This window comes from Molossus molossus, unplaced genomic scaffold, assembly GCF_014108415.1.
Source record: "Molossus molossus isolate mMolMol1 unplaced genomic scaffold, mMolMol1.p scaffold_m16_p_20, whole genome shotgun sequence".
In the NCBI taxonomy this organism is placed as follows: domain Eukaryota; kingdom Metazoa; phylum Chordata; class Mammalia; order Chiroptera; family Molossidae; genus Molossus; species Molossus molossus.
Window position 1 is genome coordinate 13,788,993 of NW_023425356.1, and position 26,395 is coordinate 13,815,387.

Below are 26,395 nucleotides of genomic sequence, written 5' to 3' on the forward strand. Positions count from 1 at the left end.
GGAGGGGCGGAGGCGCGAGGGGCTGGTCCCACACCCACGAGTGGTGGATAAAAATCAGGAGGACACCTCGGCTGGGAAGGTCCTTCCTGAGAACTGAGGGGTCCCCGTCCCACACCAGGAGCCCCGCTCAGGGTTCCAGTGCCAGGAAGAGAAGTCCCCATAACTTCTGGCTGGAAAAACCAGCAGGAACTGAGGCTCAGGGAAGCTGAAGCAGCTGGAGCCCCAGGCAGCTCCTTAAAGGGCCCGCGCATGAACTTATCAAACTCTCTCCCTCTAAGCTTGGAGGAGAGGCAGCTCGAGGGGCGCCAGAGACATACAGGGAAGAACTGAGCTGTGTGGCACTGGAACGAGGGCTGGAGAGGGGGCTTTCTCCGGGACAAACGTGCTGTCAGAGGCCTTTGTTCCTTTGGTGAGCCCTTCCCTGGGGCAGCAGACAGAAGCAATATCTGGGACTCCAGCAACCTGGCTCACACTGGTAGCACCGCCCTGGTGACTCCCTGAGGCCCCACCCCGCCCCACCCTGCCCCACCCAACTTTCAGGCCCACCCAAGCTGTTGCCACTTGCTTAACCAAAGGATTGGCCTGTCTTGGATCCTGCTTCCGGTTTTTCCTAAATTCTTTCAAACGAGCAGCATCTGGTCTCAGCTAGCCCAATACCTCTCCTTAAGTAATACAAGAAACAAACACAGGGAGGCAGCCAAAATGAGGAGACAAAGAAACAGGTCCCAAATGAAAGAACAGAAGAAAACCCCAAGAAAAGAACTAAGCGAAAGGGAGATAAGCAACCTAACAGATGCTGAATTCAAAATACTGCTTATAAGGATGCTCAATGAACTTAGTGAGAGCCTCAGTGAACTTAGGGAGGGCCTCAAGAGCATAAAAAAGAACCAGTCAGAAATCATGGATGCAGTTAGAATTGAAGGAGGCATTAACTGAAATAAAGAATAATTTACACAGCTTCAATAATAGTGTACGTAAATCCAAGGAGCAAACCATCGATTTGGAATATAAGGAAGCAAAAAATGCCCAATCAGAACAGCAAAAAGAAAAAAGAATCCAAAAAAATGAGGATAGTGTAAGGAGCCTCTGGGACAACTTCAAGCGTGCCAACATTCGCATCTTGGGGGTGCCAGAAGGAGAAGAGCGAGAACAAGAAATCGAAAACCTGTTTGAAACAATAATGGCAGAAAACTTCCCTAACTTGGTGAAGGAAACAGACATACAAGTCCAGGAAGCACAGAGAGTCCCAAACAAGATGAACCCCAAGAGGCCCACACCAAGACACATCATCATCAAAATGCAAAAGGTTCAAGACAAAGAGAGAATCTTAAAAGCAGCAAGAGAAAGGCAGCTAGATACCTACAAGGGAGTTCCCATAAGGCTGTCAGCTGATTTCTCAAAAGAAACTTTGCAGGTCAGAAAGGAGTGGCAAGAAATATTCAGAGTGATGAAAAGCAAGAACCTACAACCAAGATTACTCTATCCTGCAAAGCTGTCATTTAGAATCGATGGCCATATAAAGAGTTTCCCAGACAAGAAAAAGTTAAAGGAGTTCATCACCACCAAACCGTTATTATATGAAATGATGAAGGGTCTTTTTGAAGAAAAAGATAAAATATATGAACAAACAAAATGGCAATGAATATATATCTATCAACAATGGAATCTACAAACAAAATGAACAGGCAGAGCAGAAACATTCTCATAGATACAGAGAGAACATTTTGTTGGTTGCCAGATGGGAGGGGGTTGGGGGAATGGGTGAAAAAGGTGAAGGGATTAATAACTACAAATTCATTGCTAGACCGACAAACCTCAAAGGGAAAGGGGTTGGGGGGGGTGGATAAACCAAAGAACTTATATGCATAACCAATGGACACAGACAATCGTGTGGGAAAAGGCAGGAGGGGGGCGGGAGTGGGGAGGAGGGGGTCACTGGGGGAAAAATGTGGAACATCTGTAATACATTTTACATTCAACAATAAAGATTAAAAAAAAAAGAAGAATTCACACAACTCAGCAACAAAAATACAAACAATACAATTTAAAAATAGGCAAAAACAAAAACAAAAACTGAATAGACATTATTCCAAAGAAGGCCCACAACTGGTCATCAGGTACATGAAAAGGTGTTGACATCACTAATCATCACAAATCCAAAAACCACAATGAGGTATCACTTCACACCTGTTAAAATGGCTCCTATCAAAAAAGAGATAACAAATGTCGGTGAGGATGTGAAGGAAAGAAAGCCCGTGTGTACTGTTCATGGGAATGTAAATTGGTGCAGCACTATGGAACACAGAACAGAGGTTTCTCCAAAAATCAAAAACAGAACTACCATGTGATCCAGCAATCCCACTTCTGGGTAGCTATCCAAAGGAAATGAAAACAGGATTATCAAAGAGATACCTGTGCTCCCATACTCATGACAGCATTATTCACAATAGCCAAGATATGGAAACAACCTAAGTGACTATCAACAGATAAATGGATAAAGAAAAAGTGATATATACCATCTGCAAACAACATGGATGGATCTTTAGGATATTATGCTAAGTGAAATAAGCCACACAAAGACAATTACTATATGGTATCACTTACATGCGGAAGCTAAAAAAAAAAGTCAAACTCACAAAAATAGAGTAGAAAAGTGGTTGCCATGAACTGAAAGACGACGGAAATATGGAGAAGTTGGTACAGGGGTACAAACTTTCTGCTATAAGATGAATAACATCTGAAGATCTAAAATAGAACATGGTGCCCGGCCAGTTTGGCTCACTGATGGAGCGTGGACCCATGCACCAAGAGGTCACCGGTTCGATTACTGGTCAGGACACATGCCCAGGTTGTGAGCCCGATCCCCAGTGGAGGGAGTGCAGGAGGTGGCCAATCACTGTTCTCTCTCATCAATGTTTCTGTCTCTCTCTTCCTCTCCCTTCCTCTCTCTCTAAAATCAATAAAGAAAAAATATTAAAAATAAATAACGTAGAACATGGTGACTACAGTTGATAACACTGTATTGTATATATTTGAAATCTGCTGAGAGAGTAGAAAGAACTTAAATGTACTTACCAATATAGAATAAAAATATGTGAGGTGATGGATGTGTTAACTGACAAATGTATATCAAATCATGATGTAAACTTTAAATATCCTAGAATTTTGTCAGTTATACCTCAATAAAGTTGGAAAAGAGGGAGGGAGAAATCCTCAATATCTCCACTGCCATGATTTTAAATAAAGGAGACTTTAATTAAACTAACATTTTTTTACCTAAACTACTAAAAAGAACTCCTACTCCTCCATGTCAATGGGTAGTAACAGGAAGCTGAACTTCTACCCCTACTTAGCAATATAAGGAATAAGTGATGGAAGGTGGGATAAGTCGTCACTCCACTTCCTATTCCCTTCTCTGGTATGCTAAGGTCCCAGAAGGGGCTGAGATTCCACCCCTATCCTGCAGCAAAAAGGTGGCAGGAGTCATCCCTATGCTGCCTCCATTCCTGGTATCACAGGGGCTCAGTAGAATTGAGCTTACATGCAACGAAGTTTATGAGTTATTATCTCGCTTTTGTTTTGAAAAACCAAGGGAGTTTCAATTCCATCTCATCCATTTGCAACAAGGCAGTGAAAGCCAGCCTCCACTTTTGCTGGGATAGCGTCAGCAGGGCCCAATGAGAAGCTGATCATACACACCCACCTGGCTAATATGGCTAACAGGAAGACTGCTTGCTAAAAAAGATTAAATAAGACCTGAAGTATCACAGTATCATATCCAAAATACCCACAACACACTCAAACATCACTGTCATACCAAAAACCAGAAAAAGTATAGTTATTTGGTTTAAAAAATATATGTATCTGTGGTACTTAAGCCACAACCCTCTCTCTTTCCCCCCTTCCCCATCAAATCATCATGATAAAGAAACACTCCAGTTAGATATGGCCAAAAAGACCTCTCCCACCAGGTTAGTAGGTCTCCAAAAGGTAGCAGCCATCAGCATTTCTCATCTCACACAGCTCTGGATTGCAAAAGCTGATAAATTCAAGGCAGTGTAGCCAAGAAATCAGAAACTCCCTTCCTCCATGTAGTCTCAACCCATGGGCACAGCTCTGTCCCAAGCACAAAAGGACAAAATTACTGGGGCAATAGGCTCACTTGCTTGTAGGGCAGAGGTCCCATGTCTAAGGAGATTCAAGTCAATAAGACCAGAGGCTCCTGCACCTTAGCCAGCGCCCTCATCACCCTACTCATACAGTAGAGACGGTCAGCAAGAAGTGTCATTGGCCCTACCTAGAGCTCCAGAGAATTTGCCCAGCGGATGAGGCAGACTATAGGAACAAGGAGCGATGAAGCTCTTCCCAAGAGAAGTGACTGTATTTGGAAGAGTATGCAAAAGTTAAAACCTAAGGGCATTCTTAAAAACAGTAAATTTCAGTGGTAAACAAATAAGAGAAAGCTAGTAGCTCCACAAGAACAAGCTAAACCATAGTCCAGCTACCTTACAGGAGACCCAAAGAACCTAAAAAGAAGCTCTCCTACTGTTATAACAAACCTCAAAGACTAATTTCAAAAACTACCTCGGAAAGAGATCTGAATTTAATTACAACAGACTGGAAAAGTTATGTTCCATGGAACTGTCAAAAACAACAGAGTAACCAGACCATTAGAAGAGCCTAACAGCTCGGTGTGATACCCACAGAGGCCAGAGAGCTTAACAGAGATCAATAAAATGAGCCCTCCTAAAACCATAGTATTCCAGGGTGACTATACACATTTCCACAGTTATGCCTTCTGACCAGAGACTTCATGCTACAATGAAAAATATACTTGACCTCACTAAAATGATCCGTCAAGTTACTATATAATCAAACAACAACCAGCAGCCCCGAAGTTGGGGGAAATCTGTATCACAAAAGAAGGCAAAAATGGGAAAAATGATGCAACAAAGGATATCAGACATATATTGCGGGAGGGGGCAAAATGGCAGGTATAAGTCCAACTAAACAGTAACATTAAATGTGAATGAGTTAAACAATCCAACCAAAAGATAAGAGATCGTCAGGCTGGAATTAAGAAAAACAAACACAAAACAAGACCCACTATACACCTGTCTACAAGGACACAATTTAGATTCAAATACACAAATAGGTTCCAAGTAAATGAGTGGGAAAAGATATATATGCAAACAGCAACTGTGGGAAAGCTGAAGTGGCTATACTTAATGTAGGCAGAATATATACATATTTTATCCTCACCCGAAGACATTTTCCCATTTTTTGTTCAGATAGAGTGGGAGGGAGGGAGAGAAAGAGAGAGAGAGAAACATCAACGTGAAAGGGACACATCGAGTGGCTGCCACCCGCACAACCACAGGGCTGAAGACAAACTGCAACCGAGGTACGCACCCCTAGGGGGAACCAAACCCAGGTCTCTCTGGACCACAGGCCAGCGCTCTAACTGCTGAGCCAAACCGGCCAGGGTCCTACAAAGACATTTAACCTCCTAATCCTCAGAATCTGTTGATGAATGAAAGATGAATGTACAAAACTCAGCTGTATTTTTATGCACTGAATGAATAACAAATATGAAGAAATAATCTAAAAAATAAAATTAAGAAAATTTAATTTACAATATAGCATAAGAAAGAACAAAATTACTCAGAAATAAATTTTTAAGTGTAAAATGCACGTTCTGAAAACTATTAAAACATGGTTGAAGTAAATTAAAGAAGATCTAAATGAATGTTAAAACATCCTATGTTCATAGATAGGAAGACTTAATATTGTTAAAATGGTAATAGTCTCCAAAACTGACATAGAAATTTAACACGGTATCAAAATCCCAGCTGGGTTTTTTGTAAAATTGACAAGCTGGTGCTAAAATTTATATGGAAAGTCAAGGGACGTAGACTAGCTAAAACAATCTTGAAAAATAACAAAAATGGGGGAATTACTACCAATTTCAAAATTTAATACAAAGCTATAATAAGCAAGACAATTTGCTACAGGAATAAGGACATACATATAGATCAGTGGAATAGAACTGAGAGTCTAGAAATTAAAACTCAGTTTTTATGGTCAACTGATTTTAGCACTTAGAGTACTAAGACAATTCAATGGCGAAAGTATAGTACAGTTGACCCTTGAACAACATCGTTAAACTGTGCAGGTCCATTTAAATGCAAACTTTTTTCAATATACTATGTAAATTTTTTGGACATTTCCTTACTACCACGAAGCAATTATATTAATTACACTAGGCCACCATAACTCAATCATATTACTGCTTCTTCATTAGCAATGCATGAATCATTATATTTGTAAATAGGAATTCATTTTCACATTCTTTTCATTTTTGATGTCGTTACCAATATATATAACATCTACAGTGTTGCGCACCATATAAGACAATATTGATGTACATACTGACAGAGAGACAATTAATCTTGTAAACAGATACTGCAAACTTACGGTATCAATATAGTACTACAAATGTGTTTTTTTTTTTTATCCTCACCCGAGGATATTTTTCCATTTTTTTGGTACAGATAGAGTGGGAGGGAGAGAGAGAGAGAAACATCGATGTGAAGGGACACATCGAGTGGCTGCCACCCGCACGACCGACCAGGGCCGGGGACAAACCGCAACCGAAGTACGTGCCCTTAGCGGGAACTGAACCTGGGTCTCTCCGGACCGCAGGCCAACGTTCTAACCGTTGAGCCAAACCGGCCAGGGCTAAATGTGTTTTCTTTATAATATTTTTTCTCTAGCTTACTTCAATATAAGGATATAGTATATAATACATATGTAAAATACAAAATATGTGTTAATCGACTGTTTATGTTATTAGTAAGGCATCCAGTCAACAGCAGTCTATTAGTAGGTTTTGGAGGAATCAAAAATTCTACCGGATTTTCCAGCTCACAGGGAGCAAGGGAAGGGTGTCGGGGAGGGGCCTTGGCACCTCTAATCCTCACATTGTTGAAGGGTCAACTGTATTTTCAATAACTGGTGATGAGACATTAGATATATCCACATGCAAAATAATAAAGCTGGATCCTTACCTCACATACAAATTTTACATACAAAAATTAACTCGACTACATCATGGATCCAAATATAACAGCTAAAAATGTAAAGTTATTAAAAGGAAATATAAGCTCCATGACCTTAGGTTAGGGAATGGTTTAGATATGACATCAAACACAAGAGCACAAAAGAAAAATTAAACTGTACTTCACTGAAATTAAACTTTGTACTGCCAAATCTATGATATACAAATTAATGTCAATGAGTTGTACACTTAAAAATGGTAAAATGGTCCTGGCCGGTTTGGCCCAACAGTAAGAGTATCAGCCTGCGGACCAGAGAGACCCGGGTTCGGTTCCCACTAAGGGTATGTACCTTGGTTGCAGTTTGTCCCAGGACCTGGTTGGGTCATGCAGGAGGCAGCCACTTGATGTGTTCCTTTTACATCGATGTTTCTCTCTCCCTCCCTCCCACTCTATCTGAACAAAAAATGGAAAAATGTCCTCGGGTGAGGATTAAAAAAAAAAAGGTAAAATGGCAAATTTTGTTATATAGTTTTTCCACAATGAAAAAGTTTTTCGGTCCGTCCAATGTGGCTCAATGGTTGAGCATCAACCCACGCACCAAGAGGAGCCCCATTGGATTCCCAGCCAGGATACATGCCAAGGTTGTGGCCCCGATCCCTAGTGGCGGGCGTGCAGGAGGCTGCCAATAGATGTTCTCTCTCATCGATGTTTCTACCTCTTTCCCTCTCACTTCCTCTCTCTCTAATATCAATAAAGGAAAAAAAAAATGTTAAGTTTTTAAAAAATAGTAAGTTATTAAAAAAAATTTTGTGCAACATGATACGATCAAAAAACTGAAAAACCCACAAAAACAATATACATGCAAGTCAGATATAAGGATCTAGTATCCAGAATATACAAAGAACTTTACAACTTAATGTCAAGTAATCCAATTAAATGATGGGCAAAGGCTTATATAGGGTCAGGTCTCATTTTCTCAAAGAACACAAATACAGCCCTAGCCAGTATGGTTCAGCGGTTAGAGCGTCAGCCCTCAGACCAAAGAGTCACAAGTTCGATTCCAGTCAGAGGCATATCCCTCAGTTGCGGTTCAGTCCCTGGCCCTGGTTGGGGTAGTGCAGGAGGCAGCCAATTTATGTAACCCATCGATGTTTCTCTCTCCCCCTTCCTCCCTCCCACTCTATCTGAAGATAATGGAAATATATCCTCAGGTGATGATTTTTTAAAAAAGGAATAGAAATACAATAAATACACAAGAAGATGCTCAACATCAGTAGCCATTAGGAAAATGCAAATTAAAACCACAATGAGCCTTGACTGGTTTGGCTCAGCGGTGTTGGCCTGCAGTCCAGAGAGACCAGGGTTCAGTTTCTGCTAAGGACATGTACTTCAGTTGCAGTTTGTCCCCAGCCCTAGTTGGGTAGTGCGGGTGGCAACCCACTCGAAGTGTCCCTTTCATGTCAATGTTTCTCTCTCTCTCTTCCTCTCCCTCCCTCCCTCCCACTCTATCTGAACAAAAAATGAATGCCCTGGCCAGTTTGGCTCAGTGGTTAGAGCGTCGGCCTGTGGTCCGGAGAGACCCGGGTTCGGTTCCCGCTAAGAGCACGTACTTCGGTTGCAGTTTGTCCCCGGCTCTGGTTGGTCGTGCGGGTGGCAGCCACTCGATGTGTCCCTTTCACGTCGATGTTTCTCTCTCTCTCTCTTCCTCTCTCTCCCTCACACTCTATCTGTACAAAAGATGGAAAAATGTCCTCGGGTGAGGATTAAAAAAAAAAAAAATGAAAAAGTGTCCTTGGATGAGGATTAAAAAAAAAAAAAAACCCACAACGAGATACCACTTCACGCCCACCAGGATGGCACTAATAAAAAGATATAACAACAACAGATAGCAAGATTATGGAAAAATTGGGATCCTCACACATATTAATGATAGGAATATAAAATGGCATAGGCACTTTGGAAAACAGTTTAGCAGTTCCTCAAAAGAATGATGTATTGACACATGCTACAACATTTATGAACCTTAAAAACTCTGCTAAATAAAAGAAGCCTGTAACTGAAGACCACATATTCTATGATCCAATTTATATGAAATGTCCAGAATAGGCAAAGTTAAAGAGACAGAAAGTGGATCAGTGATTATCTAGGTCTGGAAGAAGGTATTGTGAGTCAATGGGAAGTAACCACTAATTGGGTAGAGGATTATTTTTAGGGTGATGAAAATGTTCTAAAATAGACTGTGTAATGGTTGCACAACTCTGAATAACCTAAAACCACTGAAATGTACACTTCAATTATGTGAATTATATCTCAATAAAGTCCTCATATTTTTTTAGAGTGGCTATATTAATATCAGATCAAATAGATTTCAGAAAAAAAAAAAAAATAGTATCTCCAAGATACATTTTTAAATGAAAAAGTTAAATGTTGCTATTTACAAAAGAAAAATGATTTTTTTATTTGATTTACATACAGTTAGGTGTCATTATTCATAGTAGTTATGTTCTATGTAGGTGCTCCAAAAAATAAATTAGCACCCTGGCCAATTTTGCTCAGCAGTTGGAGCGTTGGCCCACGAACCAATGAGTTGCGTGTTCAATTCCAGTCAAGGGCACATACCTCGGATGCGGTTCATCCCCAGCCCTGGTTGGGTTGTGCAGGAGGCAACCAGTCAATGTGGCTCTATCACATCCATGTTTCTCTCTGCCTCTCTCTCTCCCTCCCTCCTTCCCTCCCTCCCACTCTATCTAATGATAAATAGAAAAATATCCTCATGTGAGGAATAAAAAAACACACAAAATAAATAAATAAATTAGCAGATATTGAACCATCATTAGGGGAAATTCACGGTTAAGTTCCTGAAAGCCTCTGTGGTCACAACATTTTCATCTACCAATCAATACATAACCTTCTTTTATGTGTATTTCTTTTTAAACACAATTTGATATATATCCTAGGTTCGTTAACACTGAATTCAAGCCAACAGCACTGTAACTCTAATTACACTATAAATGCCTGAATAAAGCTTGTCTAACATGTATTTTCTCCATAAAGCCTTCTTGCACTAGGAACACTAAACAGCACTTCAGCTCTACACATGAGGGTCATTTTAAATAGTGAAATCAATAAAATGTACAAAAATAAGAAAAACATGGCACAAAATAGACCATTGCAAAGGATATTAGTTTCCAGCATGAAAGCTGAAAGAAGACAGAGCTTCACTTTGTTCTACCCTCTGCTGGGGTCACATGCATTAGGTGCCTCAAATATTTTGCCACTTTGTACATGTCCATGAATGAGAAAGTACCACAATTATTGATTTCAGGGTTACAAATAAATTTTAGTGACTAGGTGAATTCTAAAACACAGAATCACAAATAATGAGAATTGATTCTATAGAGTTTTTAAATCTCAGAAAGAAAAAACTATTTTAAAGTATTTTTTATTTTGGCAAAATATATAAAAATAAAATTTACCATTTTAATAATTTTCATGTATCTAATTCTGTAGTGTTAAGTACATTCATAATGTAGTGCAACCCTCCTGCCATCATAGCCAAACTGTTGTCCACAGTGACAGCACCCTTTTACATTCCCATCAGCAAAGTTCAAGGGTTTTAATTTCTCCACATCCTTGCCAACACTTTTTTTTATTAGAGCCAACCTAGAAGTGGTGTCTTGTGGTTTTGATTTATATCTCTAATAACTAATGATCTTGAGCATCTTTTCATGTGCTACTGGCCACATGTGCATCTTCTTTGGAGAATTGTCTCTTCAGACCTTTGGTTCATTTAAGTTGGACTCTTTGTCTTTATTATTAGGACACACACACACACACACACACACATTCTTTACATATTCTAGGTACCAGATTATTATCTATGACTAACAAAGAGACATCACAATAAAATATCTAAAGGTCAGTAAACATACCAAAAGATGTTCAATTTTATAGCTCTACATGCCATCAGAATGGCTACAATGTCAAAGACAGATAACATCAAGTATTATAAGGATATAAAGCAATTAAAAATCTCAAGCACTACTAGCAGAAGTGGAAATTGATACAACCACTTAAAACTGTTCAGCAATATCTACTAAAGCTGAACTTATGTGCAACCTGACTTGGCAAGTCCACTCTAAGATACATAACCAACAGAAATGTGTCCATATGTTCATATGTTAAAGTAGAGCTTCAGTGAACACATTCATTATAGTAAAATATGATAAACAACAAATGTCCATCAACATTTGAATAAATTTTAGCATATTCATACAATGAATACTGTGAAGACAAGGAACTACAACCATAAAGCAACATTACATAATCTCACAATGTTGAGCAAAAGCATTCAATCTGTTTAGTTCCATTTAAATAAAGTTTAAAAACAGGAAAATTAACCTATGGTGTTAGAAATCAAGATCACAGGGAGTGACTGAAAGGGAACACAAAGAGGTTTTATACAGTGCTGGTAATGTAGTTTCTCATTCTGGTTGCTGGATATACACATGTATGTTTACTTTGTGCATATTCAATGAACTATATACTTTAGATTTTTACATGTGTGTCTATGCATATTTCAATAGAATGTTTAAAAATTAGACATATCACTTAAAAATATACCAATATTTTAGTCTTCCATCACAAAACTACCTTATATAAGTAAAATTGTTTACTACCTTGATCACGACTCTACTAAAAAGTCAGTATTCAGACAACTTTCTTTGGCATCAGGTTGACTTTATCCCATGCTTCTGCAAGAATAAGGACCCAAGCAAGTTGCATCATGTTGTATGCCACATTACATGACCCACTGGATTTAACAGTAGATCTAATAGGCATGAAATGTGCAATTGTAACAAAAATAAATTTCACACATTGTTCAAAATTTCACAGACCTGTAAAGAACTCAAGTGTAAGATGCATCAGTTGAGACAGACTCATCTAACTCCATTTTGAACATGTAAAAACTTGAGTGTTTCAAGCGGTAGAAAAAACAGGTAGCTAAATTTCAGAAGTATATTATAATATGGTTTGCTGAAAAATTAGTAAAATTCTGAAGGCACCTATGTCAAAGGTTAAGTAGGCTTTTGTGAACTTGCTAACCACCATTTATTCAGCATTTCAATCAATTTACTCAATTTCACTACAAAATTTTTAATCTGAAAATTCTCTTGCCATTTGTTTCTTGTCTAACAATACTGATCATCCTAATGATACTTAATTCTTATTAAAATATTACAAAATAGCTTACTGAAACACTTGAAAGGGAAAAGTTTACATAGGTACTTAAATTTAAGCTTTTAAATTAAATCAATCAAATTATAAATTAATTATATCAAACTCAAATAAAAGTAGCTAATCAGATTCTGAGTCAAGACAAAGGTAGAAAACTGACAGCCTATCCGGTATTACGTATTTTGCCAAAATGGAGTTGTTGGGTTTTTTTTCTTTATTGATTTGAGAGAGAGGAAGGGAGAGGGAGAGAGAGCTAGAAACACTGATGAGCAAGAACATCTATTGGCCGCCTCCTGCATGCCCCATACTGGGGATCAGGCCCACAACCTGGGCATGTGTCCTGACCGGGAATCCAACTGGTAACCTCTTGATGCATGGGTCAATGCTCAACCACTGAGCCACACCAGCCGGGCTGGAGTACTTTTTAAGTTCTAATTTTACTGCTTTTAGGTTGGGCAAGCTTTGATATTCCATGTCTTATACTAACTAGTATACCTGACTGGCCCCCGACAGCATCCATCCGATGCTCTGCTATTTTCTCCATATGAAAAATCCACATTTAGATAAAATTTTACCTCTCTGCATTAGGACCCTCAATTGTTTTTCAAAAAATGAAGATGATATGACCTGAGAGATCTTTTTATAAGCAAACAGATAACATGAAAAAGTTTTAACTTGGAGCTGATGTTATTTTACAGATAAGGAACATCAAGTCAAGATTCAAATAAATTTGTCCATATCTGAGTCTGTCCACTCATTACTAATTCAGATTACCTACCTTGAAACCATAAAACAGAAACTGGGGATGGAAAACAGAGAAGGAAAAAAACTACATCAGTGAACTTCCTGAATTACAGCCAAAACCATAAAAGCCAAAATCAATCATCATAATACTCACATGAGAAAGGAGGATCATCACCTTCAAACCAATATTAAGAGCAAAGGCAGTAAATTTCAGCCATGACTAATCTCTACTTCTGAACTATATTTCCATGAACATTTGATCATTAATTTATTTTTTAAGGGTTTGTTTTTTTTTTTATTTTGAGAGAGAAGGGAAGGGAGAGGGAGAGAAAGAAACATCAATGTGAGAGCACATCAATCAGCTGCTTCCTGCATTCCCTCACTCATTATCTAGTATAACCTGGCATGTGCCCAACTAGAAATCTAACTGGCAACCCCTGGGTACACAGGATGACGCCCAACCAACTGAGCCACACCAGGCAGGGCTAATTTATTTTAAAGTCTTATATTATTCTCTAATAATGTGAGTCTTATCTCTTCAATAGCATCAAGGTTAATTTAATACTTCACAAAACATGAAGGTAATGCTCAACACAAAGCAGAATTTCAAATTTGCAGAGAACAGTTGAAATGCAGTGTTCTCAATTAATTACTTCCAATTCTTCAGACTCACTTCAGCCTCATAAACATAGTAAAACAGTTAAATGACTCTAAATATGCTACCCTCATATCTGCTTTATTCACAATAAAAAACAGAGATCCTTTGAGTAATATTAATTTTTGCATAAGTATTTATTATGTGAGATGACTTTTTAAGCCATTACTTAGTAATGGAAAAGAAATGTTTAATTTGGATACTGGCATTCTATTAATAAACCACAAATGGGAAGACAGGCCAGAGTGGCCTAAAATTCTTATTCTGGCAGTAATTTGTGATGTTAGAAGAAATGTGGAAATTCTCATCCAAATCCATTGTGGACAACAGGTCAGGATGTACATACCATATTCCTTGAAACCTGTGCCTAGTACTTCCCACCAAATGCAAATGTGGAGCACGGCATCAGAAGGTACAATAAGTATTTTTGGCTTTGTAGGCAAAGACAATATCAAAGATGTTTATATAGGTACTTATGTAATAAAGAAAAATAAACAAACTTCCACACATTTTATTCACAAAATTCAAAATATAATAACAATCCAGTGAAGATTTTATTATATTACAAATTTTATATTAATACAAATCTACTAATAAGAATTAAGAAATTCTGCCCTGACCAGTTGCTCAGTGGTTAGAGCATTAGCCCATGGACCAAAGGGTCACGGGTTCGATTCCAGTCACGGGCATGTACCTGGGTTGCAGGTTCCTTTCCTACCCCAGTTGGGGTTGTGCAGGAGGCAACCAATCTATGTGTCTCTCTCACATCTATGTTTCTCTCTCCCTCCCTCCCCTTTCCACTCTCTTGCTCTAATTAAAAAAAAAAAAAGGAAAAATAGCCTCAGGTGAGGATTAACAACAAACAAACAAATAAAAAAAGAATTGAGAAGCCCTGGCCGGACTGACTCAGTGGTTGGAGCATCAGCCTGCGGACCAGAGTCGCGGGTTCCATTCCCGCTAGGGGCACGTACCAAAAAAAAAAAAAAAAAAGAATTGATAAATTCTTTGTAGGAGATAACATTTTACTTAACTGGAAGGATTTAATTAACTCACCATCTGTAAAGAGCTTTTCTTTGTCTGGCTAACAATCCACCCAGAAACTTACCTTGATTTCATTTTTTTATTTTTAAAAAAATTCTGCTGTGATGAGATATTCCATTTTAAATTTCTGACTTCTCTGTCCACTGCTTTCCTAGGAATTAGGAATATCATAACCAGTACTTAGTCTAGTATTATTCACATAGTGTACTCTGTTAGCAGAGCTACAGAGCTATAATAAAAGTGGAATAAACACTTTGCCAAATAATTCAAAAGGAAATAACCCACACTCCACTGTATCTTAAAGTGTGACATGTGAAATCCACTTTTCTCCTGTCTTGTTTCAAATGAGGTATATACTGATAATTAAAATATTTTTGCAAATGTTGTGCTACAACCATTTATATATTGCATCACTGCAAATTGTAGTGCACCAAAAAGCAGTGTAAAGCAATGAACACCACATACAGTCTTGTTACCACTATTCATTTTGCCACTGCAGCACGAAAGCAGCCATAGATAATACATAAGGAAATGGGCATAGCTGTGTTCTAGAAATGTTATTTATGAACAAAATTTTAATTTCATATCATTTTCACATATCACAAAATATTCTTTTGACTTTTTCAACCATTTAAAAATATAAAAATCAATCTTAGCTCATGAGCCATATAAAACCAGGGAGCAGGCTAGATTTGGCCCATGGGCTCTGGTGTGCCAACCCCTGATCTAAAATGAAGTTCAACAGCTCCGGCCGGTGTAGCTCAGTTGGTTGAGCGTCATCTCATGCACTGAAAGGTGGCTGCTTCAATTCCCACAGGGCATATACCAGGTTTCAGGTTTAATCTCCAGTCAGTTGGGGGGTGCGTGCAGGAGGCAACCAAGTACAGTTGCTCTCTCACATCAATTTCTCCTTCTCCCTCTCCCTTCCACTCTCTAAAAAAATTAATAAAACCATAAAAATAAAGTGAAGTCCAACAATTAACCTCCAGTCATTGAGTTTTCTTGCCTCAGTCAAGTAGGAAGAGTACCAGGATTATCCACCGCTTGAGGAAGCCTCAAACAAAAAGGGACAAAAAGAGATCAACATAAAAAGAAAAAAGATTAGAAAATAAATTCAAGAAGATCATCAGAATGTCAGCTGAATAATAAAGTGAAGAAGAGAAGGAAAACATAAGAGAAAAGGTAGGAGAGAGTATGAACCCAAGAGTGCCAACATACAAAGAAGTAACAGTTCTGCCAGGCCGGTGTGGCTCAGCGGTTGAGTGTCAACCCATGCACCAAGAGGCCACCAGTTCAATTCCTGGTCAGGGCACATGCCCAGGTTGTGAGCCCAATCCCCACTGGGGGCATGCAGGAAGAAGCCAATCGATGTTCTCTCTTATCGATGTTTCTCTCTCTCCCTCTCCTTTCCCCTCTCTCTAGAAACAATAAAGAAAAAAATTTTTTTGAAAAACAAAACAAAAAGTAACAGTTCCAAAAGTGTGTGTGGGGATGTAGGGGCTGGGAGAAGGGATTGTATAGCTATGAAAAAAATTTTAAGTTTAAAGTTTTGTTACTACAAACAAAAAGTCATAAGACTGATAGAAAACAGACAGTAAACTATTAAAAACAATAAAAGGGGCCCTGGCCAGATTGGCTCAGCAGTTAGAGCACTGGCCTTCAGACCAAAGGGTCTCAGGTTCCATTCCCAGTCAAGGGCACATACCTGGGTTGCAGGTTAGAACCCTGGCCCCAGTTGGCGCGCATTGGGGAGGCAACCAATCAATGTCTCTCTCTTACATTGATGTTTCTCTCTCTCCCTCCCTCCCTTCCACTCTCTCTCTAAAATTTAATGGAAAAATATCCTTAGGTGAAGATTAACAAAAATAAACAAGCAATGAAAGGGGAAAAAATAAATAAGAGCACATCACCAAATTTCAGAACAAGGATAGAGATCATTAAAAGGTTCCAGGTAGAGGTAAATAGAACAAACCTTAACTGGGATTATACAAAGGAGCAAAATCAGAGTAGCATCAGCAACACTGATTTCTTAAGAGTCTGGAAGATATACCCTCAAGGTTCTAAGGATAAAATACTTTCAACCTAGAATTTCATATTCAGTCATGCTACCATCTAAGTAGAAAAGTAAAATAAAGAACTACAAAAATCTAAAGGCTCCAAAATTTTACTCTCATCGACTTGTTAGGATTACAAACTGGGGAGTGAACCAAGAATGGAGAAGACAGGGAAGACGAGAGCTTATGCAAAGTAGAATCAAGACTCTTCATAAAGCAGGCTTAAGTTACACTATCAGAAATGTTCATAAGCAAATAATAGTAAATTTTTTTAAAAACCTGACCAATACATAGAAATAAAATTGTCGTCATGCCTGAGTTCAGAGCAAGGAAAGAACTTTTCTCCTGAGAATTTCCAAATACAGGTCAACCTACAAAATAAACCCTAAATCACTATCTGCCAGTTCTAAGAAACACCAACCAACCTTAATTTCAGTGGTTTTGTGTTGATGCACACCTGAAAGAAGCAAAGACAAAATACTCTATGGAGGCCTGTTGCTGCAAACCAGCTGATGAGATTCATACATAAAGCCCTGATGAAGAAAGATGCTTACAATCAAAACCTGTAAAACATGGGAAGATACCATCTACTATGATCAAGAGTACGCAGAAGCTAGGAGTAGCAAAATAAGACCTCAGGAACCTCAGATAATGAAATTATCTCCTAAATGGTTATCACTTTTGCACCATGATAAAGTTGAAAAATCATTTAAGTCACACCACAATAAAATCAGGGATCACCTGTATATAGGAATAACTCAAAGATGTGAAAGCCCTGGCCAGTCTGACTCAGCAGTTACAGCATCAGCCCTCAGACCAGAGAGTCCCAGGTTCAGTTCCTGCTAAGGGCACATACCTCAAATGCAGTTTGTCCCCGGCCCTGGTTGGGGTTGTGTGGGTGGCAACCACTCAATGTGTCTCTCTCATATCAATGTGTCTCTCTCTTCCTTCCTCTCTCCCTCCCACTCTATCTGAAGATAAATGCAAAAAATGTCCTCAGGTGAGGATAAAAAAAATAAAAATAAAATAAAAAGATGTGAAAGACCTTTCTAGAAAAGAAACTACGTAATATTAAAAAACAGATTTCAGTAAATGGGAAGGCATACAATATTTATGAATAGGCAGACACCAAATTACAAAGAAAGCATCTTCTCCCAAATCTATCTAATACATGCAAAGCAATTCCAACAAAAATACTTTTTTTAAATTGAATTTTTTTTTTTTTTAGAGAAAGGAAGGGAGAGGGAGAAGGGGGGAGGGAAGAATGTCAATCAGTTGCCTGGCTTAGGTGCCCCCAACCAGGGATTGAACCCACAACCTTTTGGTGTACCAGACAACACTCCAACCAACTGAGCCACAAGTGTTTTCAAATGAACTTTCACAAGATGATTCTAAAATGTATACGAGCAAAAAGTTTAAGATCAGTCAAGATAATCTTGACAATGAACAAGGTATATGTGGAGGGGAATGAAATTACCCTAATGAATACCAGCAAACTTCACTTTATTGCACCTTGCAAATCTTGCCTTTTCTATAAATTGATGACAAGACCCTTCACCAGCAAAAAGATTACAACTCACTGAAGCTCAGATGACTGTTAGCATTTTTAACCAATAAAGTATTTTTTAGTTAAGGTTAATGTGCATTGCTTTTTTAAACATAATGCTATTGTACACTTAACAGACTACAGTATAATGTAAACATAACTGTTAAATGCACTGGGAAACCAAAAAATTCATGTGACTTACTTTGTGATATTCACTTTATTGTGTTGGTTTAAAAACAAACCCACAATATCTCCAAGGTATACCTGTAACAAAGTTTACTTTAGCTTTATAATAAGCAGTAAGACCAAAAAATGGAGGTTGGGAAGTGATTAAAAAACTAAAAACAAAAACACCTCTCATCAAAAGACAGCTTACTAAAGAGTAAAAAAATAAAGTATTAGTTATCTATTGCTGCAAATTACCCCACTTAGTGGCTTAAACAATAATTCATTCTCTCTTGTAGAGTTTCTTAGAGTCAGGAATTTAGGAGTGACTTGGCAAGTGGTTCTGTGAAGATGCAGTCAGGTGTCAGCCAAGACTACAGTCATCTAAAAGCCTGACCATGCTAGAAGATCCAGCTCCAAAGTGGCTCATTCACATGGCTGGCTGACAAGCTGGCACTGGATATTGGCAGAATGCCTCGGTTCTTCTCCACATGGGCCTCTTTATGGGACTGCTAGAGTAGCAGTCGTTTTTACCCAGAACACTGAATCCAAGGAGTAAGTACAAAGCTGTATGCCTTTAATGGCCTAGCCTCAGAAGTCACTGTTAATTCTGCTGTAGTCTCTTGGTCACCCAGACCAGCCCTGATGTCACTGTGGGTAGAGACTACAGAAGGGTGTGAATACCAGGAGAAAGGAATGCAGACATCTTGGAGGCTAACTATAAGACTAGGCTCAGAATAAAGCTTCAACTTATATAACCAACAAAGGATCAAAGTATGTGGAACTTATCAAGAATTCTTGTAAATCAAAACAAAAAATATAGTCAAGCTAAAGAAAAATAGAAGACATAGTAACAAGTAATTCCCAGAAGCAGCAACATAAACTGCATATAATAAGCATTCAAAAAGTGTTCTTGCCCTGGCCGGTTTGGCTCAGCGGTTAGAGCGTTGGCCTGCGGTCCAGAGAGACCTGGGTTCAGTTCCAGCTAAGGGCACAAACCTTGGTTGCAGTCTGTCCCCGGCCCTGGTAGGTTCGTGTGGGTGGCAACCACTCGATGTGTCCCTTTCACATCGATGCTTCTCTCCCCCTCCCACTCTATCCGAACAAAATATGGAAAAGTGTCCTTGGGTGAGGATAAATAAATAAAAATAAAATAAAATCAATAAAGAAAAAAATTTAAATAAAAAAAGAGTGTTCTTCTTTCATGCTATTTACCCCATCATTTAAACAGAGATGTTAAATATTTTTCTAAAAATAATGTATTTATGTTCACTCATCCTTGGTGTTTTTTCCACTTCCTTTGGGACCAATGTCCATTCTAGAAGCTACCTAGGAATAAAGGTAGTTTGTGGCCACAGAAGAAACATAGGTTAATGTATCCAATACCAGGAGCCCAACTTCCAAACTTGGCCTCAGGAAAGTAAAATGATACAACTCAGTCAATCAGTCTTAATATGGGGGGAGAAAAATCAGATATACAGTGAGGAATTTACAAAAGGTCAACCAGCCCTGGCCGGTTTGGCTCAGCGGTTAGAGCGCCGGCCTGCGGTCCAGAGAAACCGGGGTTCAGTTCCCGACAGGGGCGCGCGTACCTCCGTTGCAATTTGTCCCTGGCCCTGGTTGGTCGTGCAGGTGGTAGCAACTCAATGTGTTCCTTTCATGTTGTTGTTTCTCTCTCTCTCTCTCTCTCTCTCTCTCTTCCTCCCACTCTATCTGAACAAAAAATGGAAAAATGTCCTCAGGTGAGGGGGAAAAAAAAGGTCAACCAGTTATTAAGTACTTTTTTCACCTGTACATTCTTTGGGGAACAAGCTCTTTATAAACTATTACAGGCACCCTAAAATGAAGGACTCTAAATGTATGAATATGCAATTTCCTATTATTCCATGGTCTGACATTCTTCCCAATGACTCCATATCATTTTCTGACTGTCCCTTTAAAGAAGCAGGTCTCAAACTTCTTAGTCTCTGGATCCCTCTTACACTCTTAATTATTGAAAATCTCAAAGACCTTTTATTTAGGTAAGTTTTATCCATCAATATGTACTATAGTATTAGAAATAAAAACTTTGTAAATATCTTATTAATAATTTTTCTTGAAATTAAATATTTTATTAATATAAAAATAAAGTCATCATCTGCTTCTATAACATTATCAGAAATAACTATATTTTCCAAAACAAAAAGCTTTCAGTAAAGAGTGATGCTTTTTAAACTTTTAAATATCTCTTTAATATCTGTTTTAATAGAAGATGACACATATACTATTACATCTGTTGTTATGAGTTGTTGTATCTGAATAATATGAAGAAAACCTGGCCTCATACAGCTATGTATTTTTTAAAAAGAAAGAGAGCCTGGCCGGTGTGGCTCAGTGGATTGAGCGTCACCCCATGAACTGAGAGGTCCCTGTTTGATTCCCAGCCAGGGCACATGCCCGGGTTGTAGGCTCAGTCCCCAAGAGGGGGCATGCAGAAGGCAGCTGACCAATGTTTCTCTCTCACATCAATGTTTCTATCTCTCTCTCTAAAAAAAAAAAAAAAAAAAAACAATAAAAATCAAAAATTTTTTTTAAAAAAGAGTACCAGTTCCTGGCACAAAGCTGATACTAGCATTACAAAATTTTTTTAATTTAAAAAAGGAAGATAGCCCTGGCCACTGTGGCTCAGTTGGCTGGGCGTCATCCCATGCACCAAAAGGTTGCCAGTTCAATTCCTAATCGGGACACATGCAGAAGGCAGCTAATCAATGTTTCTCTCTTTCTCTCCCTCCTTCCTCTGTCTCTAAAAATCAATTTAAAAAATCTTTAAAAAGAAAAGAGGAGAGTATTTTAATAGCCTTTTCAGACAAATATGTGGCCTATCTTCTTTGACATAATACAAAAATATATAGTGTATTTATTTATTTATTTATTTTTAATCCAATGAAAAAATCCAGTATTTTTCCATTGATTGTTAGAGTAGGAGGGAGAAGAGGTAGCCAGAGAGAGAGAAACTTTGATTAGTTGCCTCCCCCACAACTCTGACTGGGCCTGGGGATAGAACCTGCAACCGAGATATGCCCCCTTGACCGGAAATCAAACTCAAGACTCTATGATCTTCAGGCCAACATTCAAACCAGTGAGTCATACCAGCCAGGGTTCTATTTATTTCTTAAATGCCTCAATGTGGAACTTGAAGCCATACTGATGAACTTTTACTACTATCTTATATTAAAATATTGGTGTATTTTTCACTTTGCATTTTTCTATGCATGATTTTGTAACATCATGCATTGGTCATATGGAAAATATTAGTACACTATGTAGATTTTACAAATGTTGACACTTCATTGCACAACATCCTAGAAAAAAAGAGCGCTAATATCATTACCAATTTCATCAGAAAATCTGTCAAGCTCATGGGAGCAGATCAAGTTTTCCAAAATTCTAATTTTCATTTAAAAGCTCCATATCTTTCTCTTAATTAAGTAAAAAAAGAAAATGAAAAAAGACCCTAGTTGGTTAGAGTGTTGTCACAATATGCCCAAGGTTGCAGGTTCAATCTCAGGTCAGGGCACATATAAGAAACAACCAATGAATGCATAAATAAGTGGAACAATAAATTGATGTTTTTCTCTATCTCTCTCAAATCAATAAATAAACAAAATTTAAGGGGGAAAAAATAGTAGTCAGAAAAAGCCTTTCTCGCCCTGGCTGGTGTGGCTTGGTTGGTTGGTCATCATCCCATGCACCAAAAGGCTGCCAGTTCTACTCTCTATCAGGGCACAGGCCCGATTGTGGGCTCAATCCCTTCTATGCGGTGTGCAGGAGGCAGCTGATTGATGTTCTACTCTCACACTGATGTTTCTCTTCCACTCCCTCTCTCTTAATAAAAAAAAAAAATTAATAAAAATATTTTAAAAAAAAAGAATACGCCTTTCTCAGGAGGCAACATTTGAAGTGAGAAGCCCTTCACTCAAGAACACTGATTCTCAAATTTAGTGTGCATCAAAATCACCTGGAGGACTTGTTAAACGAGACTGCTGGTCATAGGTGTAGTGGGCACAAAATGTGCATTCCTAACAAGATCGCAGATGATGCTAATGCTGCTGGTCCAGAAGCCACACTTGGAGAACTATCGATCTACAGAGAACAGCTCAAGAGTGTGAATAACTTTGGTGTGTTAGAGGAACAGAAAAAAGATCAGTTAAAATGGAGGGTAATGTATTTGTCACCATTTCAGAACCACTTAAGATGGTGAATTAAACTACCAGCTATGGCTCCCCAGACCAGAGATGAAATAACAGGTTGTTCAATAATCTGCAAAGCATTTCACAGTTTATAAAAGCATGTTCAGATTTACTATTTAATTCGACTCAGTGAGATATAAGTGAAGGACTATTAGCTACACTTTAGAGATAAAATGAAGGACAGAAACATTATGAACCTGAGGGAACCAGAAAACAAGTGGCAGAACTATGTCGCCTGACTCCAAATCCAGTGTTCCTTCCAGAACAGCACGCTCACTTTTTTAAAGAGTAAAGCAAAAGATACATATAGGAGTTAATACTAACAAATTATTTTCCAGATGTCATGCCTAAAAACATGGTGGCTTCCAGATTTCATTTGTTTTAGATACTGGTTAGAAAACATTTAAGATTTACTATATTTAGTCCCATGTACTTATTTCTCCTAGTTCAAAAACAAAGGACAGCAAAATGAAGAGGGAATTTACAGACTATTATTCTCTTACCTGCATAAATATCAGAGAGCCAACTTCTTTACCTCAGTCCCTTAGCTACAGCAGTCAAACACAATTTTCATCCTGTGCTCCCTCTATATCTCCCACCTAATCCAGGTTCCCACAAGAACACTGAATCTCATATCATACTACACTCATGAGGCCATGCGCAGTTACTTAAACAACCATTATCCATCTTCTATACATCCATTATCATTTAGTGTCTTCTCCATCAATCAACCTTTATTAACATTCTTACCTGCATGCCTCAATACTTCAATCCCAAAACACACAAAACTGAAATCATATCCTTCTTCCACCACACACACTGTTCTGTGTAAGAATTCTTTTATTTGCATTAATAGCACTGCCACCTATCAAAAAAGAAACCTGGAACTCTCAATGCCCCCCCCCCATCTCCATTCCCATGGCTACTTACAATTAGTTACTACTAATAATAAACTAACTGCCATTTCATTAATAACTACCATGTACTAGTCACTGTACACATTTCATTCTATCAATAACCCTGTGAGGGGGATAATTTTGTCCTTGTTTCACAAAGAGAAAACTTAGGCTAAGAAAAATTAATCTGACCAAGTCACAAGTAGGAAGTGACAAAGTAAACATCCAAACTCAAATATATCTCCTAAAGTCCATACATTTTCCCCTAGCGAAATGCCTCCTTCTTTAATACCTGATATCAGCCCTTTACTACCCATTCCAAATGCTAATTTCTCACCTAGATTACTTCCAAGATTCTCCTAATTGGCCCTGCCTCCAGCCTCGCCTTCCCTTACCCTTCAATGTGCCAAATGATCTTTCTGGATCACAAATGTGATCCTTTTATCCTCTTGCCATGAAAGGCCTTCAGGAACTCTCTTTAGTCTACACTGTACAGGATACACCCTACAGGATGAATTCCAAACCCTTTAGTGCAGGTCCACAATCCCTTATCTGCAGTTCCAAAACTCAAAAGCTTTGTAAAATTTTTAATTTGTTTTATAAATTTGCAACAAAACTCACCCTGAATTGTGGAAGACTATTTATTGTCTACTCCATTCATAGATATTTTCATGTTTCACTACAGAAATATTAATGTGTTTGATAACGTGTTTACCCAGACCCTGCTGGAGTTATTCAAGGCCTTACCAGAAAAAATAAAAATTTCCAAACTATTCTGAAGTCTAAAACACACTTGGTCCCAAGGGTTTCAGATAAGGGACTGCATACCCCTTACCTATTCAGCCAAGAATCCAACATAATTTCCACCAATCACTTTACACATCCCTTAGCTGCAGGATGTGTAAGGTGTCCTGTGAGCTGCTCACCTTTCAAGAAACCTGCTTAAGGGTTTTCTTTTCAGTGAAGTTTCCCTGACCTTCTCTACACTGTGCCACAACCATTGCAGCAACTACCCAATTCTCTATAGGTTTTCTATTTGTTTCCCGTTAGACTGTGAATGAGCTCCTTCCTCATTGAGTTATTTTATTCAATCCTACATTGTCTGGAACACTAGGGGCTCATTAATGTACAATGAATCCATGCCCAGCTCTCCCAATTCCCAATTCCCTTCATTTCTCCTTCACCCCTAAACCTCAGTATTTTTCCTTGACCATGCAGGCCCCTCACAGCAGTTTTCGTTGCCAGAGTTTCTCCTTCCCAATGTCATCTTAAAATTACTTTCTACCAGATGCCTTCTCTTAACCCCAAACTCTCCAATGCCCTTTATCCATTTAATCCCTAGTCCTTTACCCTAGCCTTGATCAGGTCAAGTCCTCTCCCACTAGGGCAATTCATCCTCACAGCCCTCATCTCATACCTTCTCCCTCAACACCTCTCCCAGCTTCGGGCCTTCCCTTCTAAAACGCTTCGCTCCAACCCTTTCCCAGACCCCTCTTCTCTCCCAGTCCAGGTCCACCAGCTGCCGAACCTACGCCCGGCCGGAGTCGACACTTTCCCCGCCCGAATCCGCACATCACACACCTCCCCGGGAGCGGTGTCCCCTCCCCCCGTCTCCCGCAGCGGGCACCCCTCCCTCCACCGCGCCCCCCACCCCCACCCCGGCTATCTCTGGAGGTCCAGCTGCTCTGGAAACTGTTCCAGGGACCGTGTCTTTCACCTTAGAACCCTCGGGGCCGCGACGCTCCGAGCAGCCCCAGGCCCAAGAAGCTCCTCCTCGGCCCCGCAAATCCCTTTCACCCAGACCTCGGGCAGGGCCTCCGCTCACCTTGCTGGATGTCGCCGTTGCTGCCCCCCGGGATGGGCACGTTGAGCTGGCGCTCCGGCTCCGGCAGGCAGCGCAGGCAGAAGGAGTGGAGACAGGGCAGCAGCTTGGGCTCCGCCTCACGCCGGCTCTGCAAGCTCTGCTGACACACGGCGCAGGTGTCCAGGAGCGAGGCTGGCGGTCCGAGAGGCGGCCCCGCCGGAGGACCCGGAGCGGGAGCCGAGGCAGGAGCTGGGGCCGGCGTCGATACCGCCCCTCCGGGAACTCCAGGGCCCACTGAGGCTGCAGGGGCTGAAGCAGCCGGGGCCGAGCCGGAGGAGGCCGCGGCCACCCCCCCGTCGTCGGGCCCGGCCGCGCCGCTCTCCGCGTCGGCCCTGCCGCCTTCCTCCTCCTCCTCCTCCACCAGCACCGCGGCGAGAGGCGGCTCCGCCTCCTGCGCCGCGGGCCCGACGGCCCCGGCAGTTACCGGCGCGCTGCCGCTGCCCCCGCCGCCACTCTCAGCTTCGCCGCCGCCTTTGTTTTCCGCCATGTTTTCCTCTTTGAACCCGCCGGACCGCCCCGCGCCGCCCGCCGCCCGCGCCGCCGCCGCCCCCAGCCCCAGCAGCAGCCGCAGCGAGAGCGGCCGCCGAGAGCGAGCAGGCGAACGAACAGACGAGAGCGCGCGCGCACACGGCGCCCCCGCCCTCGCGTCGCGCGGCTGAAGAGGGGCGGGCGCGGCGCGCGCACGTACGCAGGACGTCCACGGAGGGACGCGGGAACTCGGGGCGCGGGCGCGGAGCTGTCCGGGCCGCCCCTCCCGACTGGGGCCCGCGCCCGGCGTCCGTGCGGTGGACGGCGCACTGCCTTTGGCTGAGGGTGGTTGTGAGCTCCGACGCGTAGGTGGAGCGGGAAGGGAGGGAGGGAGGGTAGGAGGCCGGGGCTGGTTCTCCCGGGCGGCGCCGACC

The 26,395-nt window shown here is 40.3% G+C and overlaps 1 protein-coding gene across 2 annotated transcripts in view; it reads right to left on the bottom strand.

Annotated features, from left to right (window-relative positions):
- Positions 1-26,094, bottom strand: part of TRIM33 (tripartite motif containing 33) — a 120,958-nt gene extending 94,864 nt beyond the window's left edge. For both annotated transcript variants that reach the window (XM_036272038.1, XM_036272036.1), the window contains exon 1: positions 25,455-26,094. In XM_036272038.1, coding sequence (XP_036127931.1) covers positions 25,455-25,980 — 526 coding nt within the window. In that variant the 5' untranslated portion in view covers positions 25,981-26,094. The remainder of the gene's footprint in view (positions 1-25,454) is intronic.
- Between the last annotated feature and the right edge of the window lie 301 nt (positions 26,095-26,395).